This window comes from Colias croceus, chromosome 21, assembly GCF_905220415.1.
Source record: "Colias croceus chromosome 21, ilColCroc2.1".
NCBI classification, from domain to species: domain Eukaryota; kingdom Metazoa; phylum Arthropoda; class Insecta; order Lepidoptera; family Pieridae; genus Colias; species Colias croceus.
In genome coordinates, this window is record NC_059557.1 from 1,956,885 (window position 1) to 1,976,182 (window position 19,298).

Here is a 19,298-nt window from a genome sequence, read left to right on the forward strand (position 1 = left end):
TAACAATCTTACGGCGACACCTACACTTCCTTGCATTATATTAAACAACTAGACTAACATTAACATTTAAAAAGTATCCCAGACAAAATCTGCCTTCGCGTCTTTTAGGTGGATTTTTATAATGAGCGTATATAATGAATTTTGAAATGTACTGCCCTGAAATAAGGTGTTAATTTGAATGAATGCTGTATATAACGCCGCTCTATCATTTTTCAACAAATAGGCGATTGTCAGTGTAGTTGTTTATAGTAGGTACATCGTAAGATTAAGTATGCTCTTTGTAGAATGAATTTGTATCTATATAGTTCAAAATACAGAAATATGAAGTGTCTCAGTTTTAAAATCAAAGCTTATCAAACAATAACATATATTCTTCTCCCCTGTCTGGATTAAATAACCACCATTTAAACGCACCCTCTTTCCAGCTAGACGTGATAATAGCGGACCTCGACACCGGCTCCCTGCACATACCCCCCAGCGTGAACATCCCCCGACCGGAGGGCAAACTCCTATCCTCCCTCCAGGACTCGTTAGCACTGGTGCTGCAGCCGGAGCTGCGGTCCGCGGACTCGGCCTTTGCCCCACCGCCGCCGGCCGCTTCGCCCCCTCATATGTTGGATAAGGAGATCAGGGCGGTGTTTATGAGGACGCTAGCGAAATTGTTGCAGGGATATAGGTGCGTGGTAAATGATCAATATGTAGCTTAGTGTCATATTATAAGTGACAGAATGTGTTCCCATTTTGGATAAGCAAGGATTTGGATACATGTGTTTATTTAATCTTCTCTTATACTTCATTCTATGTTATAGTTGACATATTTTTAAACGCATACATATTAATGAATTATTAGTGCCAGTTTTAATACAATAATTAGTTGTTTTTCCAATATTATATTTGGTTTCATATAACGGGGATTAATAATTCATAATTATTAGAAACTTTGATAATATATTTAGTTTGATTTTTCAACAGTTTTTTTTTTCAAGGAACCTTTAATCGCCTGTTTACTCTATAACCGCTCTCAATCATATTTTCAATCGAAACTCAATCAAAGTTTTTTTAATTCCAGACACTGTCTGACCATAATTCGAATCCATCCATCGCCAGTACTGACCTTCCACAAGGCCGGTTTCCTCGGAGCCCGGGGTCTCTCCCAGTGCCCATTTGCAGAACGGCTCCTAGATTCCATGTTCTTTAACGGGCTGGTGGCTGAAAGAGGACCGCCCTGGAGGCCTACGGATATATGGGATGAGCTCGTACAGTGCGTGTTTTTGTTTGTTTTGTATAATATGTTTATATGTATACCAACAGTATCTTCAACTTCACCTTTATCTACACTTACATCTACATATATTTACACTTATAACTATGTCTATGCCTATTTCTACATCTACACCTATATCTGCAACAACACCTATGTCAATATTATCATCTACATCTACACTTACATCTACTCAGCTAATTTTGGGATATTAAATTTACACGTAAACTTACATTAATTTCATATATATATATTTACACCTTTTTAAAATGACCAATAAAAAAAGCTAATTTCACTACATAATAAATATGAATTTTGTTTTCAGAAACCTTCCAGAACAATTGAGATTAGAAGCGCTAAATCCTGAATTAGAGTTACAGCACATACAAGAGTTGGCAATGCAGCTACATTACAACGAAAATCCCAATCCACAGGTAATAATTGAATCCATAAATAATATAGAATATTTACTTATAATTTTAAGCTAACCTTTGCAAATAAGACATTATTTTTGCTGTGTTAGAATTTAGTTATTTTGTAAACAGATTTTTTGAAGTAAAACGTCTTTAGGCGCGTTGAGATAGATATTAAAATTTTTAAGTTCGCGTCATGCCAATACATGTCACGTCACGTCATAGTGTAAGGCGACGATTTTGATGGCTTTGAATCTTGCCAAAGAAGTTTGACTTCTTACACGTTTGCTCGGCACACACGCTCTTTTTTGTATTGAAATTCAGTAATTTAAAACATGTATAAAATGGTACTAAAAAGTCCAACTTTGAGTGCTCACACTACAATAATTGGAGAAAGCAAACATATATTTTATATTACTATTTTTCTTATTTAATGTATTTTTTTATTAAATTGTCAAAAACTATTCATTCCAGGTGTTCCAACAGCGAATCCTGCGGCCGCCAGAGGGCGCTGCGGCTCGTATCCACCAACCGCCATTACCGCCGCTATCCGCTATCAGAGTGCAGCAAGTTATTGATGAGCTATCGGCGAGGAATAATAATGCTGATAAGTATGTTGGGGATAGATTTGTGTAGTAGTTCAGAATAGTTTTATTTTTTTATATTTTTTTATTTAAAAAAGGCTTACCAAGTAGATCATACATAATTTTTTGTTTAAACAATTCAAAATTAATCTATACTAATATTATAAAGCTGAAGAGTATGTTTGTTTGTTTGAACGCGCTAATCTCGGGAAGTACTGGTCCGATTTGAAAAATTATTTCGGTGTTAGATAGCTCATTTATCGAGGAAGGCTATAGGGTATATATCATCACGCTACGACCTACAGAAGTGGAGCCACGGGGGTGAAACCGCGCGGAGCAGCTAGTTTAAAATAAACATTAAGTAGTACTTCCGTATCTAAATTGCAGGTAGGCACCGCTTTAACAATTTTTCATTAAAATTAAATTATTAGACAGTCGATGTAGGTTCGCGAGCTAAGATTGGTAGATTGGTTTATTTTAGCTACTTTCATAGCATTATGTCCTATGGAATTCTGCTATGGGGCAGGGCTGCAGATATTGAAACTATATTTATATTACAGAAAAGAGCCATACGCTCTATATATAATTTACGTGCTAGGGACTCACTAAGAGATCTCTTTAAGAATACTGGTATCCTCACTGTACCATCACAGTATATATTTAATAATATTTTATATGTACACAAAAACGCAGACTTACACACAAGAGTAGGAGATAGACACTGTTATGGCACAAGGAACAGAAATAAAATTGAAATGCCATTTTACCGGTTAGCTAAAGTTAAAAATTCATTTATGGGTCAAGGTATACTTTTTTACAACAAAATTCCTCATAGTATTAAAGAGTTTAGTAGTGCTAAATTTAAGAATTATGTAAAAAACGTCTTAGTTCAGAGAGCCTATTACAGCATTAAGGAATATATGGAAGATAAAAACCCATGGAGGGTTGTCGCGTGAGAACCGCAGGACAGTTCTTTGGCATATTATGATAATATATACGTACGGTTACTTACATATTTTGTAAAATTAAATTGTAATACTGAAATGATTTAAAAGAGCAACTATGGAGTTTCTTGCCGATTCTTCTCCATAGATACTGCTTTCCGAATCGGTGGTAAATGATAAAAATATGTATTGACGTTTCAAAAGTGCTTCTCGAAGAAGTCTAATTGAATAAATAAATGTTTGAGTTTGAGTTTGAGTTTACTTACTACTGCTAGCCGGGTCGACGGCGGCCCTTACCACAATGGATTACCGATATTATTTCTCGTCACGCGCTTATTCATTTTTATGTGCTGTTCATTTTTATATTCGCTGTGTCACATGTATCAACTCTCCTTGAAGGCTATAATTTCATTGAAACAAAGTTGAATTAGTGTATAATCAATAGTAAAAGTAAATTATAACAACATTTATATTGCATTAATTATTAACATGTTTAAAAACATGACTTAGCCACCCTTTCCTGTATTTTATTAAAAAAAATCTCGTATGAAAAAAAAAATTCTTATTGTCGTCTATAATAAATGTTTGTTTCAGATTACAAGCGATCCGAATGCCAGCACCTCGAATCATTCCGCCCGCGGCGCCGCCCACCGGAGCGGTGGAACATACGCAGTTGTTGTTAACTAATTCAGCTAGGAGGTTAGAGGTAAAAGTATATTTCGTTTTTTTTTTGGGTATTTGACACTTTCTCTTCTTATATACTTCCGTATTTGACGTTTTCTCTTGTATTTGTTTGTAGGAGTATTGGTAACTTTTATTATGTTTATGGTGGCCTCGAAGGACCAACATTTATTTTGTGCATTATGCATAAAATTTATTCACATTTTTATAGTAGTAAAACATCAAATAGGAAATTAGTTTTAAGTGACCGAAGTGGACTTGCTAATCCTACATAAACCTGTCCTTCTATTTACTCCTCTTTGAAAAAAAAATTGTATTACGCTACACTGTCGTAATACAAGCTAAAATCAACCTTATCACAGGTGTTGCGCGCGTGTATAGCAGCGATATTCGAGTGCCGTTACGCGGACGCGCGCAAGTCGTTCCCCGCGGTGTTACGTGCGCTACGGGCTCCCGCAGCACGGGCGGCACTTGTAAGGGATCTGGCGCAGAGGTTACCAACAAACAAGCATATACTGCATCATCACCAGTTTGATCTTATTGTTAGGTGAGTTGTTTGTTAACTAGCTTTTCGTCTGCGACTTTAAATCGAATAAATTATATACTAAAACCTCTTTGTTACGTTTTCTAAATGTTTTGGCAGAATAAATGCGAAAAATCTTGTTGCAAATGGTGTTGCAAGACATTCTACTTTAATTTGCATATTTTTGAATTGTAACTTCTTTAGGCGCATGAGGTTAAAATTTTTATCAAAATAAACTCAATATTACCGTCACAAAGACGTGCAGCGTTTTTTTCGAAGAAGTTTCACTTCTGACATTGACTGTACTACTACTTTGTATAAACACACTTTTTAAAATTTATCAACAACAAAATAAAACCCTATTTAAACAACAACAATTTATTCGTCATCATAAACACACTCATTATCCTCCTCGTCCTTGAACTCGACATGCACACGCACGCAAGAGACGCGCTGAGCTCCGCGCGTGACGTACGCGAGCGTAGCAACTCTCCGTAGCATAGCAAATAAGTATTACTTTTACACGATTTTTTTTTTAATTTAACAACAAAATAAAACCCCATTTAAAGAACAAAAATTTATTCATCATCATAAACACACTCATTATCCTCCTCGTCCTTGAACTCGACATGCACACGCACGCAAGAGACGCGCTGAGCTCCGCGCGTGACGTACGCGAGCGTAGCAACTCTCCGTAGCATAGCAAATAAGTATTACTTTTGACACGATTTTTTTTTTAATTTAACAACAAAATAAATAAAAAACATTTAAACAACAACAATTTATTCGTCATCATAAACACACTCATTATCCTCCTCGTCCTTGAACTCGACATGAACACGCACGCAAGAGACCCGCTGAGCTCCGCGCGTGACGTACGCGAGCGTAGCATAGCAAATAAGTATTACTTTTGACACGATTTTTTTTTTAATTTAACAACAAAATAAAACCCCATTTAAAGAACAAAATTTATTCATCATCATAAACACACTCATTATCCTCCTCGTCCTTGAACTCGACATGCACTCGCACGCAAGAGACGCGCTGAGCTCCGCGCGTGACGTACGCGAGCGTAGCAACTCTCCGTAGCATAGCAAATAAGTATTACTTTTGACACGATTTTTTTTTAAATTTAACAACAAAATAAATAAAAAACATTTAAACAACAACAATTTATTCGTCATCATAAACACACTCATTATCCTCCTCGTCCTTGAACTCGACATGCACACGTACGCAAGAGACCCGCTGAGCTCCGCGCGTGACGTACGCGAGCGCGGTGAACTCGCCGTACACGGCGTCGTGCGGCATCTCGCAGCGGTCGAAGTAGAAGTCACGCACGTCGTACGAGCCCTGCGAGTAGGGATAGTTAATGCGAATATACAGGGTGTCCCACTATTGGTATACTAAGCGCGAAGGGACTTGTAGTTTTGCATACACTGATCACGTAAAAAATACTTAAACAACAAAATTACGCCAAATATTTTTTGCTTAATTTTTCCTTAAAATCCATGTTTTCGTCTCTAGCTTCGCGCAGCCGGCATATACCGCTTCGCTAATGTGAGCATTTCGTCTATGAAGACTTAATCTTAAACGATAGCTCACGTGCGGGTGGCAGGGGTGTACACATAGTTTTAAGAATTCATCTATTTGTTAAAAAAAATCGTCTGGAATTTTATAAGTATTTTTTACGTAATCAGCGTATGCAAAACTATAACATCCTTGGGGCTTAGTATACCGTTGCTGGGACACCCTGTATACACGCATTTAGATACAAACTTATTTTTATACGTAAACTGAGCGCATAAAAATACCTGAAAATGAAAAGAAAGTAATGACGATGTGCACGTCATTACTTTCTTAGAGGCCTATTCTCAACTTTGAGTTAAACCGGGCTGAGAAAGAAAGAAAAAAACGACGTGTTTATTCCTATACCTTCATACGCACACGTACACATACAAATACACACACACGTACACGCAAACGTGTTCGTAACCGAATACGCAAACATGTATGTGCTACGGTACTATATTTTCGTCAATTAATATTTCTGCTTCAATAATAATTAAATGATTAATAACAAAGGGCGGCAAACTTTTTTAGTAAGGTCTTTCATTAATAAAATATAATTATACATAATTTAAAAATTTCCCAAGGGCTTGTGAAATATTTAATGTGATAAAATGCGTTTACACGTACCGGGCTCACAGGAAAGCGCGGCGGGTCCATGCCGGCCAATGTGAAAGCGGCCTCCATGTTCTTTTTAGCGTATTTCTCAGCGAATTCCCCGACGTCGTTGTCGGTGACGAGGTGCACCTGCTTGCAGCCGCCGTCAGTGTGCTTGCATATGTCTAGTAATACCTGTACATACATAAAATATAGGTTTTGGACAATGTATTTCTTTATATAAATAAGACTTAAGAGTGTGTGTAATTATGTACACGCGTTAGAAGTTATACTTCTTTGGCGTATGGAAAAAATACTAGAATATACAACTTGAGCATATTTATCAATTTTCGTACAACCTAGAACTAACTTCATGCTATTAAATTTAGGTGTCGGTGTGTGAATTCACTCTCATCATTTTTCTCCATCGCGCCAAAAGAAGTATAACTTCAATAAAAGATTACCTAAAATACGTTGTTTGGCCGATTCGACAAGTTCAATATAATTGTAATATGCATGGAACAACCATAGTTAAGCAGTTAAAATATTTTTTATTATCGATCATTTATTTTATCACATACTTATTAGTTTCACTTCTGACAAAGCATGTAGCTATGATTTTGTTTAAATGTATTATTTTTATTGGTCTTATTATTCAACCCGGTAATTTATGAAATTATTGTAACTATTGTCATCTATCCCTGATTAGTGAGCAAATCTATGAATACCACATTTTTAAGTGACAAGCAGGACCTCAGGTTCTATTAAACACATTACAAATATGCATACCAAAATATAAATAAAAAAAAAACATATTAACCCATTGAGCCCCAAGCGGCCCGATCGGTCCACGACACAATAGATTTTCTATTGTGTCTGTGATTCCGGGGCCTTAGTTATTAAAAGGAGACTCTAAGTTCACAATACCGGAATAATTTTTCATTCTCATGCCTCTTACCCCATCTCCATTCCCAAGAGTGTCATGTACATCGAGTAGAGCGTCATACACATCATGCGTTCGGTTCAGCTTGTGTTTCTTCACGGTGATGTTCATGAGGACAAGCTCGAGCTCCTCGTGGCAGTCCTCCACGCTGAACACGTACCAGAGCCCGGGGCCCTGGGTAAAAATGTTTATTGGAACTCATAAGTGGTATCAAACGTTCAAGCGTAGAGTGAACAGGTACCTTGTAGGGAAGCGCGTACCATCTTAGACCACATCTCAGCTTAACATCAGGCGAGATTGTGGTCAAGCGCTTCCCTATCGACAGTAAAAAAAAATCAAAAGTACTGTACAGTGCTAAAAAGTTCAGGATAATGGGTTGTTGTTGAAGTTGAAGTTGAATATTTATATAAAAATTTAAGAAGAAAGCGGAGAAGTAGGAGATATTGTTTTTGTGTGTGACAAAATTGATAGAAGAATAAGTTTTTAGTGTTGTGGTATCTAGTGGAGATAACTACTCATTGCTTCAGGAAGAAAAAACAGATAATCCCCGTTCAAATTTTATACGAATAAAATATTATAATATAAGTACAAAATGCAGTTTTTTCAGTTTGAACCTAAAATATTGACAATCTTACCCCATCCATATTCGCATTTGTATCGAGAAAGTATAGCAAAGCTAACGTGCCTACAACGGTCGAGAACTTGTACATACTGCTGGTAAAGGTCACCAAATAAACATTGTAACTCTGATCGTGTCCTTATATCTAACATATAATTAACCGAACAAAAAAACAAGAGATGTTATCAAAAGCTTTCGTGATAAACGCGATCTAAAAATTGTATAGGTTTCAAGTGTTCGCGTTATTACATTTTAAATAGTAAATTAAATGGTGTATTCTATAATTACGAAGATATAATTCATTGTTATTTGTGTGTGTAAAAAGTGATCTCTTGAAACAATGAATTCTATAATTGCAACGATAAAATATATTGTTACTTGTTCATTATTCAATAATAGTTCAGGATACATCGCCCATTTTTGCAAGTGACTACTATCAAGCTGATTTTCCGTTTGTAGCTTTATTTTGATGAGACACCGAATAATTTCGTGTACGAAACTCTCGATTGTGGTAGCTAACAGAGATAACAAGGATAAAATTTTTTGATTTGATGGTTCTCAAATATTTATTACCCAATTTGTAGGACAATATGTCTGTTGAATTATATAAACATTAACTAAGTGAAAACAAAAAAATCAGCTTATTAGTAATCATTTATGATGACCTCGTTATCGATACACTTTGGAAAGGGGGATCTTTGAACCAACCATAGATTTTGTAGGACAAATATTTTTTCGAATAATTTAGGTAATTATCTTGAGATTGAACAAAAAAAAATTCATTCAGTTAGTAATAAATATTTGAGAACCATCAAGTCAAAATTTTTTATCCTTGTTATCTCTGTTAGCTACCACAATCGAGACTTTCGTACAAAATAAAGCTACAAACGGAAAATTAGCTTGATAGTAGTCACTTGCAAAAATGGGCGATGTATCCTGAACTATAATTGCCTAGGTTACCCATGAAGCTGTAATTATCTTGAATTAGTAATTGACTAACTTTTTGGGCTTCGCTTCCGGGAATATCGCGTTTTCTTTAAAAAAACATACTCTCCTTATGTACAATGTCCATATTTGACAGATTTTATCATACAACTGTTCTGTATATTTCCCTAAAAAATACTTTCTTCTACAGGCTATTAAACTGCGCCCTCCAATCAGCGACGGCGCTCGACGAGCATTCCATAGCGGCGGCCATATTGCCCCTAGCAACTGCGTACTGCCGCAAACTATGCACCGGAGTAATACAATACGCATACATGTGTATACAGGTGAGTGGTTTTGGGTTTCATGTATGGTACGATGTATACGCGAAACAGACTTTTACTGAACTTTAGCTACTCAATTGAGTGGCTGAAATTCTCCCGTCTGTTTCCAATACATCAAAGTAATACAAAAACAAAACCACTTACAGGAGCACGCGGTGTGGACGAGCCAGCAGTTCTGGGAAGCGGCGTTCTACCAAGATGTACAGAAAGATATCAAGGCGTTGTACTTGCCGAGTCCTACGCATCATCAGAAAGTACCAAGCCCAAGGTATGAAAGGAAATTTAAAATAAAAATAACTACGTTAAAAAAAACCGACTTCAAAAAACGGAAAAGTTAAAAATAAAAAAGATTTGATATTATTAATTACTACATATTATTTAGATGTGCTATTTCTTAAATAGGTTTGAAGTCGGTGACAAGCACTAAACACTTAGTATTAAGCCCGTGTAAGCCGGTAAGGGTTACATTGGCTTGGAACCGACATCAAACCTATTTTATCAAAAAAAAAAAAAAAAGAATCACGTAAATCGGTTCAGAAACCTCAGCGTAATCGGTGTACATACATAAAAAAAATATACCGTCCGAATTGATAACCTTCTCCTTTTTTTGAAGTCGGTTAATTATTGAAAAGTTTTATTAACAAAAATACTGATTGACCAATTTTCCAGGAGAAATACTTTTGAACCAATTAAAAGCGCTGTTTATAAATAAATAAATAATAAATTCCAATAAATTGGACATTAGGCCAATTTCTGTGATAGATAAATAATATAGATGTAATACAAGGTATATATTTTGTTTCAGAGAAGACGAGGAATACATATCATTATTGAAGGCGCAAGAGCCTAGCGCTTTAGAAATAGCCGCAGAGCAGATGCGAATGTGGCCCACATTAGCTACCGGTGAGTTCACTTATAACCGAAAGAATTACTGTTTATTTGATAGTAAGCGAAAGAATTACTGTTTATTTGATAGTACTAAACCGGTTGCATCTAAAATCCTTTTTCTTTGTTTATATAATTGTTTATCTGTTTAAAATCTCTTCCTTTTCATCCCCATTTTACGCCAATGAAAATAATGGTCCTCTGAGCTAACTTGTATGTCCCATTTTATGTCCCATTTTCTGTACCATTAATTAAGAACTATCCTGGTTACTAATTCCAAAAATTATTCCATAAATATTCATTTTTGTCCCTGAACCAATTTTGCATCTTAAAATTATCACCATAGAGAAACAAGCGGAGTTGATAGCGAGCGAAGAGTCTACACTATACAGTCAAGCGATACACTACGCGAACAGGATGGTGTATCTGCTGCTGCCGTTGGAGGGAGCGGGACGGAGAGCTGATGTGCGGGCGGATGACGATCGAGCGACTAATAGTATATCTAATAGGTAAGATATATACAAGATATATGCACAGGCGATTATTCCGTAATAATTACAGATAACAAAAAACTTTAAACTGATATTGAAAGTACTTTACCTACCTAAAATATATGAAGGAATGTTGGATTTCTTGTATGTAGGGTATGGGGTAGGTGTATCTCATGTTTAAGAGAAGGAGACAAAAGAGAAATATAATATAATTTATCTGCTTTTTATCAGATGAATTTAATTCGATATAAAGGGTACAACATTCTAATCTTGTTTTTTGTAAAAAGTGTATAAAACATATTGGAAAGGAAAAGAAACATGTGTAAAGTGTTTTTTTTTTCAGTGTTGCGGAATCAGACAGTGCGGACGCAGAGTCAGGTTTCGAAGAAGCCGACCCTGGAGAGGCCGGAAACAACGTTATCAAGATGGTCTCAAGATTTGTGGATAAGGTAAAATGAATGCATGTCAATCACTAATTAAATATGCCTATGTGATACCATATTGATTGTGTCTTCTTTTTGTTCGGAAAGTTGTCTACATTCCAAAGTCTCACTTTATTTAATGTCTCAAATTTTTTGATGTCATGTACTGTGTTCATTATAAAAAAAAAATCCAAGGATGGGATTACCTTTTTTACCAATGCAAATAAATTTAATTCATTAGATAAAAATCTGATAGCCTTTTACCAACCCAAATTAAAGTGTCAAAGTTCCGGACTTGCACTAATTTGCACTAAAAGTTGCACTTAACTCAAGTGCAACTTGTAGTGCATTCCCAAAGTGTAACGTGTGTGCAGGTGTGCACGGAGGGCGGGGTGACGGCGGAGCACGTGCGCTGCCTGCACCAGATGGTGCCCGGCGTCGTGCACATGCACCTGGAGACGCTCGACGCGGTGGCCCGGGAGTCCCGCCGCCTGCCGCCCGTGCACAAGGTATAAAACAATATTACGTCACTCATAAACAAAAAAAAGAGTGTGTGTACTTATGTACACGCGTTTGAAGTTATACTTCTCCTGCGTATGGAAAAAAAATACTAGAATATACAACTTGAACATAATTATCAATTTTCATACCACCTAGAACTAACTTCATGCTGTTAAATTTAGGTGTCGGTGTGCGCGCGCATCGTCAAAATTCACTCTCATAATTTTTCTCCATCGCGCCAAAAGAAGTATAACTTCAAAAAAAAATCTACAAGGTGACTAGTAACACGTCAGACGCATTTTGACAGGAGCTCCTTCTCATGAAACTGAACAACTTTAGTTCTACAACTTTGCTGAATTCGTAGAAAAAAAAATTGATTTTGTATGGACATCGATCAGCTGATTAGCGAAGTTTCCTTACAAAGTCCATTTTTTTACGAATTCAGCAAGGTTGTAGAACAAAAGTTGTTCAGTTTCATGAGTAGAAGCTCCTGTCTAAATTTGTCTAACGTCTTACCTTTCACCTGGTATAATATTAATTAACTTTTTTTCTTTCATAAGATAATACCATCTCATATTGAGGAGACAATGCAGTTTACAAACTGGTGAAATTTTTAGCAGAACAAATATAAAAAGAAGATAGAATGCCTAGAAGAATATTACACTGATTGTACTTTATTTTGTGATGAATAAGTCTTTTTGTGTTTAATTTTTCGATTTAGGGGACATAATTTTATCAAATTAGTAAAACTAACACTTTCCATTACAAAATCAAGCATAAAATGGAAAATCTGAATTAACTACGCAAATAGAGTAAAAGAGCATTCATTGCACAAATGATGACATCCACCTAGAATATGTTAAAGAATCTATACAAAATATAAAGAATACAAAGAGTCAAAATTAAAAACAAATAGGCGGGTTCGAATCCCGCCTCTTGATCGAATTTCTGAAGTGAAACTTCTTTAGGCGCGTTGAGAGTAAAATTTAAATCGATTTGACGATTACCAAAATCTTTGAATCTTGCTCAAGAAGTTTCACCCTAACACGTGTGCTCGGCACACACGGTCTTTTAGTAAAATTTACATGTTTATAAAAACTAATGAACACTTAATTCCAGCCCCGAATAGTGTCTCCAGCTCTAGTATGTGGGGAGGCGGTAGCTGCGCCTGCGCTCCGAGCCTTATTAGTGGCTGATGGTCGAGAGGCACCCTTGTTACCGGCGGAAGGAGCACTGTTCCTGACCAACTATAGGATTATCTTTAAAGGCACACCTGTTGATCCTTATGGTGAGTTTTATTGATAAAAAGTCTTTCTCCATGATTAATGAAGGTAGTTTAAGTTTCGATTGATACTGTCTTGAACATCTTGACAGCTAATAATGTAGTAGGATATTTATAATGACAATGATTTGACTTGCTAAACAGTTTTGAGGTGTTTACCTATTTGAAAATAATTGCCGAAGACTGTTTTATGTAACAGAAATAGTAACTACTTCACCAATAATTAAAGTTATTTACAAGAGTCTATAGCCATATAATCTATAACTGCTTAACTTTATTTCTAGTATTAATCATAATAATATTATCTACTATTTCTACCAGCCTGCGAGCAAAGCGTGGTCCGCGCGTTCCCGGTGTGCGCACTAACGCGCGAAAAGAGCGTACGCACACACGCACACCTCGAGCACGCGTTGCACGACGGATTGCAATTGCGATCAGCAACTGCTCAACTTATAAAGGTATGATTTGTACTTTTCAATAAAAAATATTGTTTGAACTCCAATTTTCTTACATAACTTTATTGAAGCGCTCTTTTTTGTGTAATTGTAATATTTAATCAGGTATGTCCATTAGCGGTGATCAGGATTAATAAATACAGTACAAGTAATTCGTTCCTTGTAATAAATACGACAATTTTATTGAACACTAGGTTTCCGCCCGCGGTTTCGCCCGCGCAGTCAAAGAATTTCCGGGATTGCGTCATTTTCCCGGGATAAAAAGTAGCCTATGTCCTTTCTCGGGTATCAAAATATCTCCATACCAAATTTCATGAAAATTGGTTCAGTAGTTTAGGCGTGATTGAGTAACAGACAGACAGACAGAGTTACTTTCGCATTTATAATATTAAAGTATGGATTTGTAACTTTTGGATGCAAATTAACCTACGTCAGCATTGTTATTTGTTATGTAAACACACAATTTTCTTTATTTGTAAAGGTGGTATTAGACGAAGAAGTGAGCAGCGAGCAAGCGGAAGCGTTCCGCAAGCAAGTGGCCCGTCTCCGGCACCCGCAACACCCGTTGTTACACTTTGCACTGGCACCTAGAGCGGCACCACCGCCGTCGCTAGCGCAGCCCAAACATCATACGCTCAAGTGAGTATGGGGTCAAAAAGATGGACAATTTTTGGTACATCTTTTGATGGACCATTATTATTAAGTAATGGTAAATCCTAATAACGACGTGTGGCACTCGAGGACTGCCGCGGTAAAGCTATTACATGCTATGCCTTCAAGCCACACCTCCGCCCGTCGGAGTGGGGAGCGTGAGGTTTTTTCGTTACGGAATTTCTCGATTCGGTCCCCGCGCTCAAGGCCCGCGATAGAAGCTATGCAATAGCTTAATTACCACAAAAACTTCACTAATAGCACCTGTACTATTGGTGCAAACTAAGTGTCTTATAAAAATGTTTTCACATGGAATACTTCAAAAACAAAGTGTGTTCAAAACTTGATTTAACAAAATATTGTGATATTGCCAACAACAACAAAGTTCAATTTTTATTAGTTCTAATTATCAACTCATATTCCAATGTAGTAACCATTTTTGCCTTTTCCAGAGGTTTTGCGAAAAAGACGCTATTAAAAACCGCGCGACGTGCGGGTTTAAAACCGAAACCTTCGAAACGGCAGAAGTACGTGCTGCCGTCCGCTGATGCGAGATCGCTGACGTCACCGCCGTTAATGTCGTCACTGTCGGCTGATACGTTATCATGTAAGTGATTTTGTGGGATGTTTTCAAAAACAGTAATATTGTGAATGAATTTTTTGTGTTATGAAAATTATGGTTTCAGATTTAGAATCATAAATAAAAGAATTTTTTATCCTCTGAAAATTATGGGGATCAGATATAAAAAAATTGACCAGTTGAATAACCTAAGGTGGATGTTTAATTATTTGGTGTCTGTAAAAAAAAAATGAGTCGATACACTACAATTTTTTACAAAATAAAAATAGTAAAGTGGAAATTAACACCCTATTTCAAAGCAATAATCTTCAAACTCTATTTAGAAAACTCTGCCTAATGTACGCGTAGGCAGAGTTTTGCTTCGGACAATCTTTATCTTGTTGTTGACTCAGCTTGTACTTTATAATATTCTCCATAGATTAGAATACCAGTATAAATGTTTTTTTCTTAATTAAAACATAATTGTACATGCGAATTTCACCAGTTTTGTGAAGTAGCTGCTTAAAGTGCCAATTATTGGGTGGTTTACCCCTATGTCTATGTACAGTGGAGGAGCTGGAGCTGGGCAGCAGCGAGAGTGCAGAAGCGCCAGCAGCTCGCACGTTAGAGCGAGTACGCGAGCGGGCGTACGCACGCGACTGGGCTCGCCTCGGCCTCGCCGCCGCGCCCTTCCGCCTCGCGCACGCCAACGCGGTGTACACGCTGTGCCGCAGGTACATATAAAGTCTTGAATTAATGGTAAAGAGCGTATTTGTCTCCTAAACGCCAGTAACACGCCTGTTTATGGGCCAAGTGTACTTAACATCAAGTGAGCCACCTGTCCCTGCTCTGACATATACACCAAAATAAATTCAACCGTATTTGCATGCATTAAAGTTGAATTTATAAAGCATTAAAATTCCACTTTGGGTGAGCTTTTGCTCAGGACGTTATTTTTGCTGATTGTATGGATTTTTTGTCGCTAACTCTAATGTATGTAATAATGCTAATGTAATTGTCTCCAATTCTAGTTACCCAGCAGTGGTTGCGGTGCCGGAAGTGATATCAGACGAGTCCCTGCGGCGGGCGGCGCGTGGGTACCGACAGAATAGATTGCCTATACTTACCTGGAGGCACCCTAGAACTAGGGCATTATTGGCCAGGTACTGGGAATATTTAAGTAATTTCTTTTGTAACAAAATTGTTCTGATAGTTGTACAGCTACTTTGGTAACAAAAATTTACCATTACAGAACAATCTTTATAAAAACAGTTTACCAATACTTGCAGAACTACTTTTGTTACAACAGTTTATCAATACTTGCAGAATTACTTTTGTAACAACAGATTACCAATAATTGCAGAACTACTTCTGTATCAATATTCTACAAATTCTAATAGAAGAACTTACTATTAACAAATTAAAATTCATTAAATTGTATATTTAAAATGGCATTATTTGCAGGTCAGCGGCATCCCATCACAAGGGTGTGATTGGAATGCTGAAGGCGAGCAGCCATCAGACGCCCGCGCCTGCACAAGCTGGCACTGAATCTACTTCTAGTTTGGAACAGGTAATTTAGTAATCAATAAACACAATGTTCAATGTATTTTTTTTAAATGATATCCCTATAAAGCTTGTTGTTTGCTTTGACGTGATCTCACGCGATTTTTACTAACGAGATTATAATACTGTAAAGATGTCATGAATTATTATTTTGGTACTTTTATTTTTTTAATATGATTGCTTTTGTTATCATACTCATAAAAATTAAATTTTTCATGCAGAAAAGTTTAGTTTTTTAAGTAGATCGACTTTTTTGCCCCAAAACCACTTCTTTCCATAGTATACTCATAAGACTTTGTTTTAAGACTAACACTGTGTGTGTAGGAGAGATTTTTGTCAACTCTAGTCAGTCTGACGCCGGCGTCGCGAGGCGAGCTCGAGGACTCGAGCCTCAGCCTCGACTCGCTGCTGCTGTGCTGCGAGGATCAGCATCATACGCCCCTGCTGACCAAAGCTGCGGGGACTTTGGGGTGAGGGAAATTTTATAACTGGATTTTTTTTATCTGAAAGGAAAAAAAAAAAATATTTTTAGGCGCAATATAAACTGACGTCCCTTCATGAAATGGTACATTTTAGTAGTTTATAGTATCGATATTTTAAATTAAATATCGATTTATTGCTGCAGTTTTGTCTTGTTTACAGTCTTGTCTTATCAGTGGGTATTAGTTTCTAGCCACCTTCTTTTTCTTTGAAGACATGATACTTCACGCTTCAGAAAAATATATGTAACTTATAGACGTAAAAACAGTTCGCTTCTCTTCTTTACTAGATTGTCATTTTGATTACTACTAAGTATGGACCATGTACGGTACAACCGTACAAAGCGCATCATCATCATTTTTTGTATATCACAGCATTTTCATTTACATATAGCGTTAGTTCACATTAAAACGTCGCGAGCCGCGTACGTGTGTAACTCATAGCATAACAGCATAGCATCATTAAAGCTTAGCTTAGCTTAGCAGCTTAGTTTTATTATCAGCAGCAGCATCCCCAGGTGTACGAACCGTACATCTTTATGGTCCTTCGAGCCGGATGTGAAAACAGATTTTTTAACAATTACAGAGTGCTAGGTAGGAACAGTGGTGGCAAGGGTGGCAATACTGCCACTGGTGGTAGACACTTCGGAAGGTGGGGCTCGTTGAAGGACAGGAGACAGGCTTCACATCTGGAACTGTACGCACCTAGGCAGAGGTTGTCTACTGCTGAAATTGACTCAGGTAAAATAAATTCAAATGCAAATAGTATTTTATTTATTTATTTATTTAAATACTTTATTGTACTGTCCACAAAAAAAAACTTATGCTAAAAGAAGACACAGCATAGATAGCGGTCTTATCACTTATAAGTGATTTCTTTCAGGCAACCAACTGAAGATTTTACTCAAGTATTTCTTTTTAAAGTGAAAAATATGTGTCATTTATCAATACTTAATTTTTTTAAGGTCCTTGGAGACGAAAAACGTTGTAATGAATTACTGTACATTCCCTAATATATAGTATTTTGATACATTTTATCCAGCTCGGAAGACCAATAATTAAGTTTAACCCGTGCCATATCTCGATAGTTTTTTTTATTGTCGATAGGGAAGCACTTGACCACAATCTCGCCTGATGTTAAGCTGAGATGTGTTCTAAGATGGTACGCACTTCCCTAGAAGGTAGTACCTTCACTCTACGCTTGAAGACCCGAATACTATACCATGTCTATTGGTCCTCCGAGTCGGATACAATACTATGTGCGTTGGTCCTCCGAGTTGGATACAATACCATGTGCGTTGGTCCTCCGAGTCGGATACAATATTATGTGCGTTGGTCCTCCGAGTCGGATACAATACTATGTGCGTTGGTCCTTCGAGTCGGATACAATACTAGGTGCGTTGGTCCTCCAAATTGGATACAATACTATGTGCGTTGGTCCTTCGAGTCGGATATAATACTATGTGCGTTGGTCCTCCGAGTCGGATACAATACTATGTGCGTTGGTCCTCCAAGTCGGATACAATATTATGTGCGTTGGTCCTCCGAGTCGGATACAATACTATGTGCGTTGGTCCTTCGAGTCGGATACAATACTAGGTGCGTTGGTCCTCCGAGTCAGATACAATACTATGTGCGTTGGTCCTTCGAGTCGGATATAATACTATGTGCGTTGGTCCTCCGAGTCGGATACAATACTATGTGCGTTGGTCCTTCGAGCCGGATATAATACTATGTGCGTTGGTCCTCCGAGTCGGATACAATACTATGTGCGTTGGTCCTTCGAGCCGGATTTAACTATCGTATTGTTCAACAATTATTGTTCAACTTATGTCGTTCTCACTACCTAATCACAAACTTTTGAATTATGTGAAACATATTTTTGTAATTATATTTTGGTTCCGAGGGCGGGGACCTGGTGATCTGTGATACCGGTTAAAACCCATTTCAGACACCAGCTCCTCCAACTCCAGCTAATTGTTTGATAATTTTGTATGCATGTAGATTAATTTATGTGATTGGGAATTTTGAGGAGAAATAAATAAATGATTTGATTGTATTGCAGCATCGGGCGAGGCGGGCGGCGTGCGTCGCGCGGCGCTGTACGTGGTGACGGAGAAGGGCGCGGGCGCGGGCTGGCCGGCGGGCGTGGAGCCCGTGCCGGCCGAGTACCCCGACGCGCGCGCCACCAAGCACGCCTTCAAGAAGCTGCTGCGGGCCGCCGCGCCCTCCGCGCCGCCCGCCCCGCCCGCGCCCTCAGAGGAGCCGCCCTTCCACCGGTCAGTGTAAAAAAAAAATAATATTTATTAGCAAATTTTACATATTCAGTTCACAATTTTGCTCTGTCTTCTGAACTAGGTTATTACCTGTGTCTCAGAAAACAGTGCCTTCCCTTATGAGTTCATACAAATATTAATAAATACGTAAACAGAATAGTAAAGTTTCAGATTAATAACAATTAAAGTGTGTGTGTGTTTACACTCCTTCAGCTACATGTTTGTGTGCGCAGAAATTTATGCTGTGGTTACAATATAATACGGCAGCTACGCACGAGTATGCTTCAAGAAAAGTCAATAAAATGCTTAATTTATTTCTACCAAACTTG

At 37.5% G+C, this 19,298-nt stretch overlaps 2 protein-coding genes across 2 annotated transcripts in view; one reads left to right on the plus strand and one right to left on the minus strand.

The window, feature by feature from the left end:
* Window positions 1–19,298, plus strand: part of LOC123701313 (myotubularin-related protein 13) — a 69,363-nt gene that overhangs the window by 37,069 nt on the left and 12,996 nt on the right. The window contains exons 7-28 of the mRNA XM_045648738.1: window positions 426–676; window positions 1,070–1,261; window positions 1,587–1,695; window positions 2,149–2,285; window positions 3,797–3,908; window positions 4,246–4,430; window positions 9,270–9,405; window positions 9,549–9,670; window positions 10,208–10,305; window positions 10,634–10,796; window positions 11,122–11,227; window positions 11,575–11,709; window positions 12,821–12,989; window positions 13,305–13,441; window positions 13,920–14,077; window positions 14,542–14,696; window positions 15,217–15,382; window positions 15,680–15,811; window positions 16,113–16,221; window positions 16,539–16,684; window positions 17,280–17,434; window positions 18,759–18,972. Of these exons, the coding sequence (XP_045504694.1) occupies window positions 426–676; window positions 1,070–1,261; window positions 1,587–1,695; window positions 2,149–2,285; window positions 3,797–3,908; window positions 4,246–4,430; window positions 9,270–9,405; window positions 9,549–9,670; window positions 10,208–10,305; window positions 10,634–10,796; window positions 11,122–11,227; window positions 11,575–11,709; window positions 12,821–12,989; window positions 13,305–13,441; window positions 13,920–14,077; window positions 14,542–14,696; window positions 15,217–15,382; window positions 15,680–15,811; window positions 16,113–16,221; window positions 16,539–16,684; window positions 17,280–17,434; window positions 18,759–18,972 (3,287 nt within the window). The remainder of the gene's footprint in view (window positions 1–425; window positions 677–1,069; window positions 1,262–1,586; window positions 1,696–2,148; window positions 2,286–3,796; window positions 3,909–4,245; window positions 4,431–9,269; window positions 9,406–9,548; window positions 9,671–10,207; window positions 10,306–10,633; window positions 10,797–11,121; window positions 11,228–11,574; window positions 11,710–12,820; window positions 12,990–13,304; window positions 13,442–13,919; window positions 14,078–14,541; window positions 14,697–15,216; window positions 15,383–15,679; window positions 15,812–16,112; window positions 16,222–16,538; window positions 16,685–17,279; window positions 17,435–18,758; window positions 18,973–19,298) is intronic.
* LOC123701335 lies at window positions 5,564–8,245 on the minus strand. The gene is made up of 4 exons (XM_045648771.1): window positions 8,151–8,245; window positions 7,531–7,689; window positions 6,606–6,767; window positions 5,564–5,759 (listed from the first exon to the last, which is right to left on the minus strand). The coding sequence occupies exons 1-4, from the start codon at window positions 8,223–8,225 to the stop codon at window positions 5,580–5,582; spliced, it is 576 nt and encodes a 191-aa protein (XP_045504727.1). The 5' UTR covers window positions 8,226–8,245; the 3' UTR covers window positions 5,564–5,579.